Source organism: Tripterygium wilfordii, chromosome 2, assembly GCF_013401445.1.
Source record: "Tripterygium wilfordii isolate XIE 37 chromosome 2, ASM1340144v1, whole genome shotgun sequence".
NCBI lineage: Eukaryota > Viridiplantae > Streptophyta > Magnoliopsida > Celastrales > Celastraceae > Tripterygium > Tripterygium wilfordii.
The window spans coordinates 6003762-6023745 of record NC_052233.1 but is presented as its reverse complement, the minus strand read 5'-3'; the positions used below and the strand labels follow the sequence as shown (position 1 = coordinate 6023745).

The 19984-nt window shown below is 36.2% G+C and overlaps 3 protein-coding genes and 1 non-coding gene across 15 annotated transcripts; 2 read left to right on the top strand and 2 right to left on the bottom strand.

The window, feature by feature from the left end:
* The first annotated feature begins 317 nt into the window (after window positions 1–317).
* Window positions 318–2713, top strand: LOC120005761 (mitoferrin-like). Its single transcript, XM_038855578.1, has 2 exons — window positions 318–1268; window positions 2148–2713. Exons 1-2 carry the CDS (start codon window positions 486–488, stop codon window positions 2364–2366), a joined length of 1002 nt encoding a protein of 333 aa, XP_038711506.1. The 5' UTR covers window positions 318–485; the 3' UTR covers window positions 2367–2713.
* Window positions 2714–3314: 601 nt separating this feature from the next.
* Window positions 3315–7435, bottom strand: LOC120006819 (probable protein phosphatase 2C 1). 12 transcript variants are annotated; one of them, XM_038856967.1, is made up of 7 exons: window positions 6555–7435; window positions 6370–6448; window positions 6183–6253; window positions 5963–6045; window positions 5769–5865; window positions 5113–5234; window positions 3315–3586 (listed from the first exon to the last, which is right to left on the bottom strand). In XM_038856967.1, the coding sequence occupies exons 1-5, from the start codon at window positions 6623–6625 to the stop codon at window positions 5858–5860; spliced, it is 312 nt and encodes a 103-aa protein (XP_038712895.1). In that variant the 5' UTR covers window positions 6626–7435; the 3' UTR covers window positions 3315–3586; window positions 5113–5234; window positions 5769–5857. The 12 variants fall into 12 exon arrangements, 10 of the variants coding, with proteins under 10 accessions (XP_038712895.1, XP_038712840.1, XP_038712874.1 ...); XM_038856912.1 differs by lacking the exon at window positions 5769–5865 and having other exon boundaries at window positions 5100–5234; XM_038856946.1 differs by lacking the exon at window positions 5769–5865.
* An 82-nt stretch (window positions 7436–7517) lies between these two features.
* On the top strand, window positions 7518–7588 carry TRNAG-GCC. Its single transcript has one exon. It is a non-coding gene; the product is annotated as a tRNA-Gly (tRNA).
* An 8475-nt stretch (window positions 7589–16063) lies between these two features.
* LOC120007813 (shewanella-like protein phosphatase 1) lies at window positions 16064–19731 on the bottom strand. The gene is made up of 9 exons (XM_038858271.1): window positions 19398–19731; window positions 18681–18781; window positions 18140–18253; window positions 17674–17886; window positions 17287–17422; window positions 16993–17159; window positions 16415–16503; window positions 16274–16343; window positions 16064–16162 (listed from the first exon to the last, which is right to left on the bottom strand). Exons 1-9 carry the CDS (start codon window positions 19585–19587, stop codon window positions 16076–16078), a joined length of 1167 nt encoding a protein of 388 aa, XP_038714199.1. The 5' UTR covers window positions 19588–19731; the 3' UTR covers window positions 16064–16075.
* Between the last annotated feature and the right edge of the window lie 253 nt (window positions 19732–19984).

Here is a 19984-nt window from a genome sequence, read left to right as displayed (position 1 = left end):
TTCAAAAAAGAGAGAAACATAAATATTCTTCTAGCAGGATTCGGAAAAGGGAGAGACACAAATATGCTTCTAGCTGGAATCGGAGAAGAAGTCGTCGGAGGTATCGTAAGATCAACAAGATGAGAGAAGTGGGTAACATATGAGAATAGGTATTGTACAACCTACAACAGAGTGGTACTCCAAGGAGAGATAAGCGAGAAAATATGTGAGCTTTAGGGTTTTGTGTGTGTAAAACATCTATGTGGCATACCACATAGATTAGGTAGATTATGTAGGTTATGTAACTAAATATTATGTATATAAGTCATTTTCCAATGAAAAAATCCCTTAAATCTTGGAACCCTAACTGGTAAAAAAGTAGAACCAGAGCCTTCGGGCAGTCTCAATCTCCTTCTCTCTTTGTCCTGTTCAAACTTCAATGCTCAACACAACTCTCCCAACCAGGAAACTTTCTATGGTCGGTTAGTAACAGAGAAACTTAATTCATGGCCGCCACAGACGCCAGTCCCAAATTCCAGCAACCCACGGACTTCCGTCCGGTTCCGCAACCGCCGGATTTTCACCCGGAGCTAGTCGTAAAAACCCCACACGACGGGCTCCACTTCTGGCAATACATGGTTGCTGGTTCCATAGCCGGCTCCTTCGAGCACATGGCCATGTTTCCGGTCGATACAGTCAAGACCCATATGCAGGCTTTGCGCTCGTGTCCCATCAAATCCGTCAGTGTCCGTCAAGCACTCCGGTCAATCATTCAGACGGAAGGACCATCGGCCCTCTACCGTGGGATCGCCGCTATGGGCCTCGGTGCTGGCCCAGCACACGCAGTTTACTTCTCCGTGTATGAGATTTGCAAAGAATTCTTCTCTCGCGGGAACCCCAACAACCCAGCTGCCCACGCAATTTCGGGTGTTTGTGCTACAATTGCCAGCGACACGGTTTTCACACCTATGGATATGGTGAAGCAGAGGTTACAGCTGGGTAATAACATGTATAAGGGCGTTTTGGATTGCGTGAGGACTGTTTTGAGGGAGGAGGGGTTTGGTGCATTCTACGCTTCCTATAGAACCACTGTGTTGATGAATGCTCCATTTACTGCTGTTCATTTTGCCACTTACGAGGCTGCAAAGAGAGGATTGAAGGAGATTTCATCGGATAGTGCAGATGACGAGCGACTGGCTGTTCATGCTACTGCAGGCGCTGCTGCTGGAGCATTGGCAGCTGTGGTTACAACTCCGCTTGACGTAGTTAAAACCCAATTGCAGTGTCAGGTGAATTACTGTTTAATCTTGTTTGTTTCCTGGAAGAGTTATAGCTTACATGATTCTACTGCCTTGTTACTCAATCCAAAATCCAGTATATTTGTACTGGTCTATATTAGTGAAGCTATATATACATTTATCTGAAAAGAAGAAAGAGTTACCACAATTTTTTTTCCTGAATGAAAGAGAGACTTGCAACATGACCTTATGGTTTGAGACTCTGTAGAGTGATTGATTATATGATACACGTCCTCAAAAATTTACTCATTCTAGCAAATCAACTTGCACAAATATGGTTTGGGAGAAGTAGCTAATCAAACAGGGAAAGGTTTGTGCTTAAAGTTCAAATTTAAACACATCGAAGCTACTAATCCTTCTTCAAAACTGAAGTTTTACTTGAAGACTTGTGCTTATCAGCTATATCTTCTTAACTACATGTTCTTATAGAGGGCAAACAAAACTCTTAAAGACTTATCCTTTCGCTATGAGGCATTGCTATTCCTCCCCTTTTTATGCATTGCTGCTTACCATTGCCACTGGCAACATACTGTTTTCATATAATCATTAATTCAGCACTAGGTGATGTTCGGTTAAAGTCTTTTTTTTTTTATTATCTCCTTATGGAGAGTAATGGGTCCCATTTTACAGTCTACACCATTGAACCATTACGTCGAAACTAATGGTTCGAAACTATTTGAACCCTGATTATATATGGATACGAAGTATTGCCAAATTGATTTAGATTTATAATAAACTTTTTAAAGGCATAATTGTGCTTTCAGTGATAAATGTCTGAGATTAAAGTTGTGATTATTTTTTTCATTATTAGTTGTCTGCCTGCCTTTGAGTGGCTAAATGTAGCATTATTCATGGTAACTGCCTGCACAGGGCGTGTGCGGATGCAACAGATATAAGAGCAGTGCGATTGGGGACGTGATTAAAACAATAGTAGAAAAGGATGGCTATAGAGGACTCATGAGAGGGTGGATTCCAAGAATGCTTTTCCATGCCCCTGCAGCTGCAATCTCCTGGTCTACATATGAAGCATCAAAGGCATTCTTCCAAAAGCTCAATGATAGCAGTAGTAACAGTGGCACCATCAAATGAAAAATATTTAATGAATGGGGGGTAATTTCATCATTTTTGAGTTGGCATCAGGAAGAATTCAGTTTTTCCTTGGCTGCATCAAAATATCTTCTCATAAGTGCCAGTGAAAGGTTTTCTCCACACGAGAACGTTGATGAGCTAGCAATAATGAATTTTGCCTTTTTCGCACCTAGCAGTGGTTTCATAATTCGATTTTAGTGAAGTCGAAAGGTCAGAGGTGGAAATTATTTATACTGCACACAATAGTCAGGAACTCAGGATCCATAATCTTCTGGAAATAAATACTCAGCGAGTTTTTCTTTGTTCAATCCTATTTCATGAAATTTCCACAAAATTTTTACTTGTAATGTTTGATCTTTTTAGGTCTTTTGCTGTGGAGTTTAAGATATCTAGAAGTACATAGGTTTATTCCCTTCGGACATACCAAAATTATGTGGGAATGAACACTGCCAGTATTTAGTTTATCTGCTTCATTTTATTGATGTGATGATGATTCAGGATTTTCATATTAGTTGAATTTGAATTGAGATTTTCAACAAACCTCTGCGATTGTCTCTGTTAGAGGAGATGCTTTATTACTTACAGAACTGGATGAACAACGTACTTCAAAGCTGTTTTATCATCCCATCTTGGGTCCCCTCTCTTTCCCCACCTGGAAAACGGGACTATCGTGGACCCTGTTGCAGTGGCTTTTGAAGTCATAACAATTCTTTGAGAAAAAATGATGAATATGTTTTGATCGATTTTACAATTCCCACTGTACTTTTTTCGGCGTAAAAAGGACAAATAATATCCTGGATTTATATTTAAGGATTCAGAATTGATTGAAAGGCATGTGCAAAGTAATTCGCTTTCACTCCTGTTAGTTTGGAAAGGATCGTATGCTAGTCTAATCAATCTTGCACCACAACACACATATCGTTTGGCTGAAAAGCCTCTGAATAACTGTAATGCAAAGCCTCCAATAACTGTAATGCAAGGTAAAAAGTATTTCAATTTTATTTTCTGCTATGTGCAGAACATTATTTTAACTTTGAATAACACAAGATAAATATTATTGAATACACGAGAAAAGAAAAAAAAACAAAAAAAACAAAAAAAAAAAAGAAGAAGGAAAAGAATCTGTCACACAAATCCCCTGATCCTCCTTTGAGCTATCAATATTTCTTGAGGCCATGAGAGCACACTAATGATCAGGGTGATATCATCGAGTTTTCCAACTGCTCAACAAAAGCTCAGGCTTCAGTTTGGTTTCCAGTTTCCACAATAACGGAAAAGAAATCATCACAACTATACAAGTAATGACAATCCATGCCAGTGAGCAACAACACTAGTTCAAGTGGCCAAGTTCCTTCGAACCACCACTCACTTGTTGGGAAATTAGACCCACTCTCCTCCTCCTTGACAGATTAATCAACACCATAATAGAGAATTTGAAACTAAGAAAAACAACAATCACAACACAAGCTTTACGTGGAAAACCCCAAAACCATAGGAAAAAAACATTGCCGTTATCAAAAGACAATTAAGAGAAAATTCACTATGTAGAAAATTATTACAACCACACACTCAATTTTCTCTCACCTTGAACCCAATTAAACTTAAGAGATAAACCACAAAGTTTCCCCCAACCTTGCTCTCTCTCTCACTCTTAGCCGTCTCTTAAACCCAGAGAAACAAACAATTGGAATTAGGGTTAAAAACCTAGAAACAAGTCTCCTATTTATACTAAAACAGTGCAGCCCCGATACATTGTCCGGACTGCTAGTCTTTTTGCTGCTTCTTACTTGATTTCCAGCAGAGGTGTCCGGACACCACCCCAACTGTCCAGACACCATGTCCAATTTCACCGGTTTTTTATCAAAAACTCACACCACATTGAACAAGTAAAAAAAAAAAAACAATCCATGCCTGCAAGGTTCTTCCCTGTTGTGCTAAATCCACAAATACCCACACAATAGCACCAAAGAGATTGATTTAATCAACACCAAAATACTAAAATATGCAGAGAATCAAAAGCAACACGAGATTTATGTGGTTCGGCGTAAAGTTTACGTCCACGGGCGTTAGAGGAGTGATTCACTATGTTGGAGAAGGAAACCAAGTGGAGAATCCACCCAAATACAACAAGATCAAGCCCCAATAGCTCTCTCACACTCACAATGGCATTCTCTCTCAAAGGGCCGGCTCGTACAAAGTTAGAACAAAAGATAGGGTAAAACCCTTGCAAAAATATATTTAAACGAAGCTGAGTCTACGATAGGTGTCTGGACAGCTCGGGTAGCCGTCCAGACAGATTGTTCATCTGGCAGAAAATGGCTCAAAACAGAAGTGTCTGGACAGTTACTAGAATCCATCCAGACACCTTCCGTCCGGAACAGCATAACTGCACTCCAAAAGTATCATCAACCAGAATTCTGCAAAAAAACGAGCCAACAACCAGACTCACGGGGATCTTCTTCCACAAAGGAACATCATAACCATGTCAAGGAGTCAAACTTTTAGAGAAGGCAAAAATATCTCATTTTGAAGGTGTCTTTTTTTTTTTTTATAAACTACAATAAGGAAATGATTCTACCCTGGATCTGACCTCCAATGAATAAGGGGACTCAAATATTAATCCATTGAATGATTCATTGGCAGGTTAGCTAATGCCTATGCTAGCATCAAAATCAAATATGTAGTCAACAAAACATTTTTCTGAAGTTGGTGATCATCTAGAGATAAGCTGACCTGAAACACATACCAGCCTCCGAAACATCACTGTATGATGATTGTTGAAAGAATTTCATGATCAAAAACATTATCAAACAGCCCATTTGCGCCCACTACTATGATGTCTCCCTCCATCAATTCTGTATTGGTAACCTGTTTTTGAAGAAACGGAGACATTGTTAATAATTCAAAGCTGCTTAGAATTTATTTTGAGGCTTGTTCCAAGAAATCATGTTATATTGTTATTAAAGGAAAGTAACTTTCGATTCTGTTCTAAGCAACACCAAATTAATAAATACAAACAATTAATTATGCAACAAAAAAATGATGAACATTGATGAGGTGCGGCACAAATCATCATTATTTGCTGACTGTCTGAGGTTAGTCAGTTGCATGAAAGATAGCACGAGGTGACTTCATTATGCAATTTCTTAATGAATTTGATGGCAGGTAAGGAGCTAAACCTAGGTCCTGAACTAAAGTAGCCTGACTAGCTCATTGGTGCAATTGAAGTCCAAATTTTTAAAAGCTTTTACTTTCTAAACTTGTAGGTCTGGTTGCAGTGACCCAGCCAGAAAGATTAATGGTAAATCTGAGCAAAGAAAGGAACACAATGCATCTAGAAACATAGATCAATAAAAGGGTTAGTTCTATGCTCATGAATTAAGATGTGAAAGATTGTCACACCACTTCATCAAGGTATGTCTGGCCAGCCATTTCTGAGCTCAATTGTAAAGGACAATCAAAATAATGTTCTTGTAGAGATGTTGAAAAGATTATCTGCCTGTATGTCAAATAAATGATCAAAAACTTTCATTGCATTTAACAAATATGATAAACAAATAATATTCAAATGTGGAAATGATTTTAGGTGGCATTACCTTCCTGGATAACCCTTAGTCCACGATCTCCAACATTGGCAATCTTCAGCATTCCATTCCTCTCCAGCATGGCACTGATTCTACTTAACCACAGGAATATTTATTGATACGAGAGGCACCCAAAAAAGTACACATGTAAATGCAACTAAGCCCCTGCAAGAATGCATTTAGTACTCCTGACAATCATATGAAGGACATCTTTAAATGATTATGAACTCACACTGTAGCGGAACCAATAGAGGAAGTAGCAGCATGACCTTTCATTAGAAGAGATTGAGGATCATATTTAACCTGTTGTATAGGAAGAATGTCATCTACACTATACAAAACAAAGTACGTTGAAGCCAAATCGTTCAAATTTATTGAAAATTACAAAACATAGTAAAATAACATTTTGATCTAATTACCTCCTCATCTACCACAAGATAAGTAATATTAGCCAGTTCTCGAGGGAATAATGAAGGATCAACATCCTGTTCAGCCCAGCTGGAAAGTATTAAGTGCCAAAATTAACATCCACAAATAGAGTTGATGATACTTCATGATCCAAGCACAAAGTGACTCTTCGGTGCACAAGACAAATGATACATACATCACAAAGTTCTGGAGAAATAAGCAGCTGTAAAAAACAACAACACAACAAAGCTCCCGCAGTGGACACATGTTAGCCTAAAGAAATAAGTAGCTGTAGAGTTACTAAATTATATTCAAGGCAGTTCAGTTATGTTGTTCATGAACAAACTGTAACAAGCATTTTGCAACTTGATCCAAAATTACACACACACACACACTTCTACAAATGAAGAGGGAAATCACATCCCCAGAGACTCCATCAGCAACAGCTATAAGTCCCGCATCATAGCTGCTCACAATGAAAGCATCTTCTTCACCTCTCTTACCTATAGAGAGACCAACAGAAAAACGAGGACTACAAGTATTTGATTGTTTAGTCATCAAATCATAATTTCAATAGAAAGCACCACAAACTACAAAGACAGAGCCGCGCGTTCACAGTTCAAAGGAGGGCAAGTGTGAAGTACCTTGTTGGGGTGTGGAATAAGGTTAGTCCCAACACAAAATTTGAATTTACTACTTTATCAACTGCTGCGCTTGTGCAAATTTATTCAAAAGCAGTACAGCAGTAATGAAATGAGTCGAATTACGTCAAAAACGTATTCTGAGGAACGTAAATATTAGTCGAATTTACTACTTTATCAACTCTTCCTAGCAAATTTACTGAAGCGGCAAGAGAAGGGAAGGAAGCAGCAAACTGGACTGGGTTGGATTCCGTTGAAGCACAGTAAAGCGACTTGTTCTTCTTTGTCACTAAATTCGAACTTGCAAGACTAGGGATTTGAAAGAGCATATGAGAATGAGAAATCAAAGCCCTCATCAAGGGAATCGCCATCCCCCGCTCAGGCTTTGTCTCTCCCTACTTCCTCAGTAGAATAAGACTTGCCTTATCAGAGCTGATGTGAGGTACTGCGGTTCGAGATGATGCGTTACAAATGAGACAACGTTCTAAAACTTCTTTTTGCGTTTGTATAATCGGAAAGCACCAGTGGTCTAGTGGTAGAATAGTACCCTGCCACGGTACAGACCCGGGTTCGATTCCCGGCTGGTGCATTTGTTTTTTCTTTCAATGTCAAAATTTAAATTTTTTTCAACCTGAACCTATATAGCTGCAATTCCATTTATAATTTATACTGAAATAGTATTGAGTTTCAACAGAGAGAAAAACCAAGTATTCATTTTATTATACAAGCTGCAATTCCATTTATAATTTATACTGAAATAGTTTTGAGTTTTAACAGAGAGAAACCAAGTATTCATTTTATTATACAAAAGCTCAATTACACTGGGCAAAAAAGATATGCATATATAGACTAGAGAAAAAGATGGGCAAAAAGAAGGAAAAAAGAAATGGTGTCATTGAAGAGAATGATGCATCGACTGAGACAAAATGATGTCGTAGAAGTGGAGCCAGAAGGGACATAAGGGAAAGAAGAAAAACGATAACGTTTCCCTAACGCCCCCTTCAAACTTAGCATGACTTTCCTCATGTTGAGTTTGCAATTGAGCAACTAACATGAATTTCATTAATCAATCAGTACTGATTAGTTCGAATGTGATGCAATTCAATTAGTTTTTGCTCAACTCTCTCTCCCTAACAAAATGACAATTAATTTCAATGTGTTCTGTTCTTTCAAGAAAGACAAGATTGGTGGCTATTTGGATTGCAGCTTGTCAAAGATTTTTTTTAATGGGTTGACTGATTACCACTAACCTAGTCTTTGGTTAAATCAAAATTTATGTGATTGAGCTGGTCTTGTGCTGATATAGGGGCCCGATTTAGAAGTTAAAATATTTCTTTTGTTGACCTGATTTCTTGATTTTATAGCCACAATTTTCTCACCTACTTTTCCTATATAAAGAGCTCTTATTTTTTTTGCAAAACACACTAGCAACTCTACTCCTCTTGTATTTCCTATGCCATTGTCGTGTCTTTGAGAGAGAGTTATAATTCGATTTTTGATTCGCCGTACACTTTGTAGTTGTGTTGCTACTCGTGTGTAACCAACGAAGCCTGGGAGGTGAAACTGTATATGCTACAAGCACAAAAGAAATAGACAATTAATCACTTTAAGGTCAGAGGTGAAACTTCGACTTGGTGAATGTACTAACCTGGGCATTTTCTTAATGACAGAAAGCAAGTTGTTAATTGTTTTGAACTACCATAAACAACATATGTTCTTGATTCAACATACCCATCTACAAATAGATTTAATTGTGATTCGATTTTAAAAATTGGTATCGAAGCCATATCTATTTGTTTTTGGGTGGTTGATCAAGGATCAAGCCTTAATTTTTTATTGAATAATGTTTGAGACCCCCAAAAAGTGACCCCCATTAATGTGGAGTGTTGGATGTGAAGTGGGTCCTACATGTGTGTTTTTAATCAATGGTTATTTTAATGCCACATAGATTTGGGGGACTTTTGGGGGTGATATTTTGGGGGTCTCTAACATTGTCATTTTTTATTATGGGCCATGTCTACTCCCGTGGAGACATGCCAAAACCCATTTGACCAATTCTTTCGTTGTTTTTGTAACACCCATGATTAGATGACTTAGAATACTAAAATGGGTAGTGTGTTTTCTACTTATTATCAATAATAAGATGAAAATTATTTCAGTAATAGTATCCAAGACAAACTCATTTTATCCTTTATTGTGGCAAAATGATTGTTCATATCCTTGAACTTTCAACAAATTCTCATTTATGTCCTTAAACTATAAAAATTATCGAGTATATCCTCAAACTATCCCAAAATTTATCAATTCTATCCTGACCCAACATTCCGACGAGTTACCTGGGCGAGTCATCCTACATGGCAAGTTGCTCCGGTGAGTGAATGCCACATAATATCCTACATGGATTTACACATTAAATAAACTACATCTCACTATTATTACTCATTTACACGATCGAAATCCCTACCTCTTACCCCAAATCGAGACTTCTACAACCCTAGGCTCCAGTTCGTGAAGCTTCTTTTCCGACTATCTAACGACACTCCATACAGAGGCAGCCATCGAACACGACTTCGACGAAGGTGCTATGTTTTCGAAGAACACGAGGTAAGGCAATTCTATTAGTTCAAGTAGAGTTTTAGGTCTTCTTTCCTTTCGACTATTGTTTTAGGGTTTTTGTTATCTTCAAATATCGGATTGTTCATTTTTTTGTTAATGGGTTAGGGTTTTAAAGAGGAATCTTGAACTATGTAGTCCTTTGATACGGGTTTTGTTATACAATATTGGTTTGTAGGATGACTTCTTCCATGAGTTTCAGGGTCATTGTTCACTATGGGGGTTTCTTGGTGAACAATGACCATGAATATGTATGTGGTCGAGTGAGAACTCTCATGAATGCTAAATTGGAGTCTTGGTCCAAAGTAGAGTGTACAAATTAATTGCAAAATGTACTTGACATTGATGTTCAATATGTATCCTTGAAATTTCTGAGGAATGGGCAACGTCTGTGTTGTGGTCTTGTTGACCTCCAAGACAAAAATGGCTACTATGATATGGCAATCATAGGTTTGGCACACGGACATGTGAATTTGTATGTTATTCACCCTATTATTGAATTGAGTGATGATGATGAAAACTATGAAATTGAATCCTCTGAGAATGAATACTATGAGATTGACTTTTCTGAGAATGAATCCTCTGGAGATGAATATTATCCCCCTGTTGGTAGCATGAGGAAGAGAAAATGGTCAGGTCAGTAATATGTCTTCTTGTGTCTTGTTGTGTGTACATAATTTATATATCTTGTTGTCAATACCTGTTTATTGTTTGGATGTAGGTCATTGAATCTGTGACGAGTGGTGGGGCAATACAATCTCCCGCATCAAGAGCTACTTCTTCTATGCTCTTTGACATCCTGCAGAAAATAATACCCTTGCTCTTATTAAATCTAACTTATCCCATTTCAATTTTTTTCCAGAAAAACTGCATATGAAGCCATTGCATCCTTGAACTCTTCTCTACTAGCAAATGTTGTGCCAATCTCCCAAGTGTATTCAAACACGTCTTTCCTAGGAATAAAATTTGGATAATTATGTAGAACAACTCTTTCCTCTTCTTCAGAAAAACCATCATCACTAGGAATACTATGTAACTCATCCTTTTCACTACCATCATCACTAAGACCCCTAATAGTCACAGAAATCCCTCCCCAACTATTTTCAAACACATCATCTTCATCCTCATTGTTATAGCTAATCATCAAAGGCTCTACCTCAACTCCACTATCAACATGGGCATCGTATGCAAGCTCATCTTCCTCAATAACTAATGACCCATCATCATTGTCATATAGATTGTCATTATCAGAACAACCACTGCCCACATGGACGTCTCCAACATCACCCAAATCAGCCATTATAAAAACATCCCACATGTAAATGCCAGCAAAAAAGACACAAAAAAGAACTTTAAATACTTTCTTATTCCATGACAAACGACAAAGAGTCAAAGAAACAAATAAACCAAGAAACAAACTATACTTTGATTGTGAAAGAAACCGTGGTCCCGACTATGCACCCTTTTTGCTAAAAAGAAGTTTGATGTTTCTTTGCGGTTCGAACTCATGTTTCACGATCCAATGGTGTGAAATTGTGCGTCTTGCACAATGATATGAAGAAGCTTCACAAACTGGTAAAGAGCAGGTTTATAGGAGATTGATTTGGGGTAACTTTTGTCTTCACAAACTGGTGCCTAGGGTTGTAGAAGTTTCAATTTAGGGTAAAAGGTAGGGATTTCGATCGTGTAAATGAGTAATAATAGCGAGATGTAATTTATTTAATGTGTAAATCTATGTAGGATATTATGTAGCATTCACTCACCGAAACAACTTCCCACATACGATGACTCTCCCAAATAACTCGTTGGAATGTTCGGTCAGGATAGAATTGATAAATTTTGGGATAGTTTGATAATATACTCGATAATTTTTATAGTTTAAGGACATAAATGAGAATCTGATGAAAGTTTGAGGATATGAACAATCATTTTACCCTTTTATTGTGAGTTTTCTTTATTCTATTTTGGTTGCTGCTATATAGTGACATATGATCATTGAGCAAATTGAAAAATATAACAAATATTGCATGATTACAACATGCATTTTGATAATTTGTTTATTTTTTCACTCAATTATGAGCAATTCTGGCTTATGTCTACAAATGTTTGGTATTTTGATGCTAAATGGGACAAATTATAAAAAGTGACATCACTCTCTTATGATGAATCTAACATTGATGAAGGTAAACTTTGCGTTGAGGATTCTATAGCCTCATAAACCCACTAGTATGAGTTTCACTGATGATAAAATAAAATTTGAGGAGTGAGAATATGCAAATAAGTGTTGTTTGATGACTATGCAGTTTCACATGGAGGAATCAGTTCATGAAAGTATTCCTCAAGTTGCCACGGCAATAAAATTTATTGATGTCATAGGCAAGAAATATGCTAAAGTTCTCCAAGAATGAGTTCGACTTTTTATGATGGCTCTAGTGGTGTTAGAAACTATGTCGTGAAGATTTCTTCTTATGACCAAAAACTTAAGATAACTAATATGGATCTTGGAGAAGACTACCTAGTATGACATATTATGAGGACCCTTCAGTTTAATTCAATCAGATCAAGTTATAATGCTTACAAGAAATGATAGTCTTTGGATGAAATGATTTATCTTATTGTACAAGGAGGAGGATGATATTAAGAAAGGTAGATCGCGCACCATTTCAATGGAGACTAATCAATGACAAGGTGGGCCTTAAGAGAAAGTTCAATTCTAAGAACTCTAATAGCTCCTCTAAGCAAGCTAAGAGAAAGGGTTTCAAGGCCAAGGATAATGTTCAGTGTAACACGTACCCCCAATTTCCATTCATAGGAAGCTTACTCAGCTTACAACTACTTACACAACTCTCACTCTTAACACTTGTCATTCTATTTCAAACTTATCTAACTGTTTATAACAATTTTGACATAAATAATTCTTAAAATACTTTCTTCTACAGTTAACCGTGGTCCTCTCCCATTGAGCTCGCTACTCCAGATAGCTTAAAATACAATCTCATATATTTCATTCATGATGAGAATTATCATAATACATTGTATAAAACTACAATATCACTTTGCTAATGAATTCATTATTTCTAATTAAGTTAATATGGTCTATTTCACTACATGAATATCAAAATCTCTCCAATTTTAATGAAAATTATAATATCTGTAGCAAAATTGTACTATTAAATTGAAATTAAACAATTATAACGCGCGGAGCGTGGGTATTATACGAGTTATATATGAATTTGGACATTTGAGTAGTTGATGAATTTCGTTAGAGGTATTTATCAATTATATGTATTTAAATTCGTTATTCATAATACAACTAAACATTTATGAACATGAGGTTGAATGATAATTTTTGAATTTTAAAAATCAATGTTGTAATGATGTACTTATGCTTTGTGATTATATGATATGCTAAGCATGTTTTATCCCCGTTAAAAAAAAAAGAAAAAGATCTCTATCCATTATGATTTTTGAAAACTTCTCTCTATTTATTTGTAGAATGAAAGGTTTAGTTGTAAAGTTTATGATATAGATACCACATGTGGATGGTGGTAAGTATCATACCCAATTTATTGAAGAATCTTAAAAAGGGAACAAACAAATTACTTGGTGCAGTCAATGTGGGAGCCCTAACGAGACTCTGATACCAAAGTATCAACTCAAAAGCTATAATCTCTCAACTCTTATTATAGAAAGTTAATTCAATGAATGTATTGTGTCACAACATATATGTGATATACTAACCAATTTCTAAATATTCAATTACAAATTAAATGTAGTTGATGAGGATGATATTGGGACATAAATTTCATGATTTTCAGACACCATGCTGAACAGTTAATACAAATTCCAAGAAGTGCTCTCATATCAAAAGAAACCTCAAACAAGTATGATTTTCCATCCATGGTTTCAAAAATATGCGGGATGGTGCACACCTACATATCACAATATCATCAAAATTTACCTTGTTTGATGCAACATTATAGAAAATAATTGAAATACTCAGAGATGAAATTAAAGAAGATGAAGTAACTCTAGATGTCACCACTATCACTTTAGATTCGGATGATCTCCCAATTGCAAATTACATAGCACATTCACAGGAAGAGCCATCAAAGTTTTCTCCAACAATGACAGCAAAAAAACCAAAGCAGATGCAATTTTATTTATATACTATTTATCTTTGATTCCCTTACTTTCTTTTCCTATTCAATTGCTTAAATTACAAAAATAAATATATTCTTTGATAACAGTGCTTCTATTAAAATAGAAGAACCAACTTCAAAAAACCAAGGAGCAACAAATCTACTGCTTCTAACTTTGAGAAAATGAAAAAAATTTGAAAAGTAACTACGAAGGCGAGGCGGAGCTTAGCGAAAATTAAACAGAGCTTAACTCCTTGAAGAACACTTCCAAGATCTTTTTGTTTTCTAAGGAGTGTCAAGACACTAAAACTCTTTTTGTTTGTATAAAATCCTCCAAAAAAAATGTGGTTCAAAGTAGTTCAATTGTATAGGCATCGTCCTCTTAGATTATCTCTTTTGTATATTTGGTTTATATATATTAGTGAATAATCTATAATTATATATGCAAAATCTTTACTGTTTTCATAACTTTTTGCATACATATTATTTGATGTGACTATGAGCCCGTTTGGATGGGCATTTTCACCAGTTTTTATACTAGTATCTAGTATAAATGCTCCAGACTTGCCAAACAATAATTTTACGACACATACTCCGAGGCAATTTATTCTAACATTTCTACTACCTTTTGAAATGCTCCATCTGGGAACAATTTCACATTTTTCACCCAGCTTTTTCCAATCTTGCCCCATGTATATTAATGATTTACCACATATACCCTTGTATGACCTAAGTGTACGAAATCCACTTTCACCTTCGCTAACCGTCTTGCTCGTACTGCAAATGGTAGCTGCGCCTGAATTTGCTCCACCGGCAACTGCGACGACCACCCGAAGAACTCCAGATCGACAACCAAAGGTAATTAAATAACGTATGAATTAAATTTAATTATCTTGGTAATTTATTAATTATTTTATAATTTATTATTATCTTCAATTAATTTAAATACATTTATTTATTTTATAAAATTTGTATGTTTGGATACAGCTATACCACTAAAATATATGCTACCCCTGCACGTAATTTATCCAATATGCTAAACAACACAAATGTTAACAGTAAAAGTTTAACCAAACACCTACCCAACATTTAAGCAGCATATCTATTACTAAAATTGTCCACTATTTCTGTTGACATATCTGTTACTTTACAAATGCTCTATCAAACTAACCCTATAGTTCCTTCTTTGTTAAAATATCATTGTCTCTGTCTAAACTTTTACTTTTCATGTCTTCCCCTATTATTTTGTTATTGGGCAACAGATTGGTAGTGCGAATTTTCATGATTGATTTAAATTATAATTAAGATCTTTTGATATGTCAGCCAAGTCGACTTGGCTGACAGAGTTTGGGACAGATCTTACATTTGAATTGTTGGTTTCCCTTCTTAATTACTGTTTAGTTCAATTTGATCCACTTTATTGATACTCATCAATTGGTTGGTTTTTTTTGTTTATTAAATTCTGTTGCAAAAGTAATGTTTTAAAAGTGATTTTTTGATCTTCTACTCACTTAAAAAAGTTATGTTTTCAACTGATATATGTTTTTATTCATGTTCCCAAGCAGAAAAATACGTACTGATGAAATTTTCTATTCCCATGGTGTCTTCTCTTTTAATTGGTTGTTCAATTCAGTTTTTACTTTGATTTCAACCTGGCTGAAGTAATTGCCATGCCATAAATCTCAGAAGAAAAATATGAACTCCTCCCACAGAAGATAAATAATAGCATTCATATGGCGCATCACTGGTCATGAATTAACAAAAAAGATCAAAAAACAACGAAGGCTGCCACAACAAATAATGTCCTAAGAATAAATAATAAACCAATTATCATTAATTGGTGTTTATCATTAATTGGGATGATAGGACCTTCAATATTAATGTAAAAAAGCACAAAGCTATTACAGTAATAAGATTACATTGTGGGGTATTTCAATGGGACAGCAATCAAGAATTTATTCTCCCTATAAAAGCAATAACCAGTACTTGACATGAAGACAAACTCCATGTCAATTTTCTCAGCAGGATACAATAATCACTTCATCACTTCATAGCTTTCGCATCAAATCATATGCCCCCAGGGGCCTTTTATCACTGAACTAAATCTTTGTAATCAGTGGATACAAATTCTGAATGGAAGCAATATGAACTTATTACTCAGATATGTACTGCATCCCTTCATGTAAGCAAAGATAAATTATGTATCGTAAACGGCTGCCAATCTATCCCATAATTATGTGCAGAATTATTCTCCAGTCATTTTTAAAATGATGAAGAATCAACTTGCAATGATTTACCAGGAAAATTCATTTGTTTGCCTTTTATGTATAATCAATGGCCTCAAGTTCATTATACTTGCCCCTCCGGCTCCTTATAACTCTTGCTTGATTGTCTCTTATTTCCAGAACCTGAAAAGAAATAGAGTGACCTGAAGCGCTTAGTTTAGATGAAGAGAGAATCACTATAAGACTATAGAATGAAGCCTTTCGAGTCTCGAATTTACGCTGAATATAAAATACCTCAGGTCTTGAGTTTAGAACTCCACTGGACATCCCCACATCGACCCGCCATATACTACAGTTGTATTTACTGCAGGAAATCACCAAATGAGTGTCAAGTAAACTGAAAATATATATTAAGCAATAAAATACTGGCCATACCAATTTATTCCTTCCGTTTGAGGAGTATGTCCAACAACCATTGCCTTAGCTCCAATTCCTTGCAGTGTCTCTTCAAGCATATAGTGTATCTGAATAAACATGCAAGCCAGCCACATTGATACAACTAACAGTTCCGATATTAAAGATGACTCAACATTTCACAAGAATGATTGCATATAAATACCAAGAAAATATAACTAATAACAATCAAGCAACTTTGCTGACAGCAGAAAAGATCAATTCGAAGGTTGACTAGTTCCTTCACATTTCATTAGAAAGATCAGTTCAGCATGAAGCAAATCATGTTGCTCCATGAACACAAGAATGAAAAAAAAAATCTGACTATTTATTCAGAAATTAAGAAATAATCAAACCAAAATAACAATGCAAGTATGCAACATCAGAAAACATCATTTCAACGGTGGCAGACTATAGAGGCTAGTCCTTTTGCAGGTTTCAAAGCATGATTTTGATGCTATCTACACCACTATTCCGGAAGAGAAAAGGAAAATGATGCTGTTTCATATAAATGTAGAGATAACATTTCAGATTCACTAAGAAGTACTTCTCTGTTTAACCTGATATTCCTCCAAATCTGAGATATCTCTAGAGTACAAGCGATTCCAAACAACACTGTCATAGCCCCGGGTGGCAATGAAGGGGATGTCATGACCACTATCACTCTTGGTAAGACCTCTCATCCAGTGAGATACTTCCCTGTTAATCCTCTCAATGCCATATGCAACTGTGGAAGTATCACACCCCTATCAGGCATGTCAAGGAAAAGATGAAGTTTCTAACTTATATTTTAACCGTTTAACAACAAACAATAATATCATAAACAAGTATTCCAAGGCCAGTGCTATAATTACCATGATGAGGAAGAAGGCCACCATGACAGAATACCCAGTCATTAACCTTAAGCACAACAGGATGCTGTGCCAACTCACAAGCCAATCGACCACCCGGTCTCAAGAGCATTGATCTGGAAATCACTCCTTTCTGCCTCTGTCCTAATATTTTAAAATCTTTATGAGAAAAAAATGCTTATTCAGCATAAGTGGAAAGAAAAAGGTCTAAAAAAGTGCTGTTTGGAAATAAATTGAAGTATTAAAGTACCCAAATCTATTAGCTATGAGATATTTTCCAAAAGAAGCACAGAAATACTTCGCTCTGTTTCTGAGTGTTGAGAAGACCAATAGCAAATAGTATATAGGTACACTGAGTGAGACACTTAATAGGACAGAAACTTTTAGTACCTTCACTAGATTCCAGGGATCCCAGTTATGTTGGGACATTTTCCTCTCCTCTTTCCACCTTTTAGAGACACCTAACCAGCCAACAAAAGCAGCTTCCCAGTTGTATTCATATTCATCCAAGTATGCCAGGAAATCAGCGCATTCATCAAAGGAACCAGGGTCAACATATCTGAAATCTCCTTCCACATTCATAGTCTCATGATTCCCATTGACCTATATCAAACAGAAGCATTCTCAACATATTCGATGGAGTTAAAAAGTCCACATAATATAATCACAGAGCTTCAAAAGAATCATTCCAGCTCAATTTTAATGAAAAAATTGGTGGAGTGAATCAGTAATAAATCATCAGGAGTTAGGTAGGTAAAAAAATATATTTTAAAATTCTTTACATTCAGATGAAATAAGCATAAAGAGGTGAAAGAATCTCAGAGTACGATAATATATTAATATGTCTATTCCAAACCTGGAAAACTGCTCCGCCTTCAGCTTTCGCCTGAATATTGAGAGAACGAAGTAGCGATAATATGGCTATTTCATCCTCGCCCCGGTCTAGTATGTCTCCCAGCTGAATCAAGACCTATATCTCCATAGAGAGTTCTTCCATGGTTAGCAATCTTCACAAATATGATATATTTTCTAGGCTTTCTGAATGAGCACAATTTAGAAACCACAGCATCGTAAAAGGAGCACTCCACTAGAATATAGTAAACCCTATTTCACTATAAAAGGAAGATTCTAATCAAATCATGGCAACCACGCATATTTAAGGGCATTATGGGATAAAAGGAGCTCTTGACCAGTTGACTTAGTTGTAGTCAGTAGTCACTCCTTAGGATTTCGAACAGGTTGAATGTTCGAATCCTGCTGGATGCTAAAAACAACTAACATTAAAATCAATATTATTTATAAAAAAAAAAAGTGCATTATGGCATTTCTTAGATACTATAACTGCTTTATGAAATTAAATAGTCAAATTTTCTAACTTAATTAACTATAATGAATACCGTTTCTCCACCAGTCCATACATCACGACCATCGGAACTCAATACGCCAGCAATTTCAAATGCACATCTTGCTTGATCAAGATCACCATGGAGATCCCCAACTGCATATCCAAGCAATATATTCACAAAAAGTTATAACATGTGCTAAAAAAATAAAATTACCAGATGACTTGGCTGCAAATGAAAATTCTCCAATTTCTTCCAAGAGACTTGCATAAGTAAAGACCAATCAAAACATGAATATAAATATGCAACCCCAACAATAAACGATTCTTTGACAGGAAAACTTATATCAATAACAGAGAATGAAACTAAGAAGCATGTTTACAGCCACTTTAAGGATCCAAATACAAATCAAGTCCTAATTAATTATAACCAACTCAATTAGGTGAGTTTGCCACAACAGAGTTTCAATCCTAATAGATTTTTTCCAATTCACTATAGCAACAGTTGAGGATTTTTTCCTCGACGATTTCAATTGCAATTCATTCAATCAAACAAGAGTATGCAAGTACACATCCATCAGATCCACAGTGAAATTCAGATTCTCTACTGATAGCTCAATATTATCCATAAAGTAGAATTGTTAAACTGTATAAACATTTCGCAGAAAACCAAAATCAACATAAATTTAATGGGTATTCATAATCACTCTTTCAAGGCATTAAAATAAACATATTAAAAAAAAAATACAGATGTTTGAGCAAAATGACAAACCAGCAACAATACGCCGATCAGGAGCCGAGACAAAAGTGGGAGGGTCTCCATCAACGACTATAGGTTTCAAAGCTCCTCCTGTAGCACTGCTCTTCAAAGTGACGCTAGAAGAAGACGAAGTGGTTTCAGTGAGCTTGCGAGGATGGGAAGGAGGAGGAGGAGGTAATGAACTCAGACACAAAGAAGCCATTCGTTTCGCACTATCACCCACATCACTCGCTCCCTCTTTCCCAAAAGAGAGAATGTCTTGCTTCTCGCTTCTCAGCCATGCATTTGGCTTATATCTTCATCGCCAAGAACTATTAGGACTTCGGTCACCACGCACAAATGACAAATGTTCCAGAAGGATATGCCTACTACGCGTAATGGCCAATAAAACTTGACCCACCAATATGCAACTCAAAAAATCCTAGTCCTTAACGGCCCATCCTGATAAATAAAGACGTCCGGTTGGGTTCTATAGTATTGGCCCTTGGGCTTTTATGAAACATTTGATACTACAACATTGTACATGTAGGCTTGGCCCTTGAGCTCACCATCTCTAAGAATGGGCTATAACCAATTGGGTATTGAGTAGCGAAAAAGGG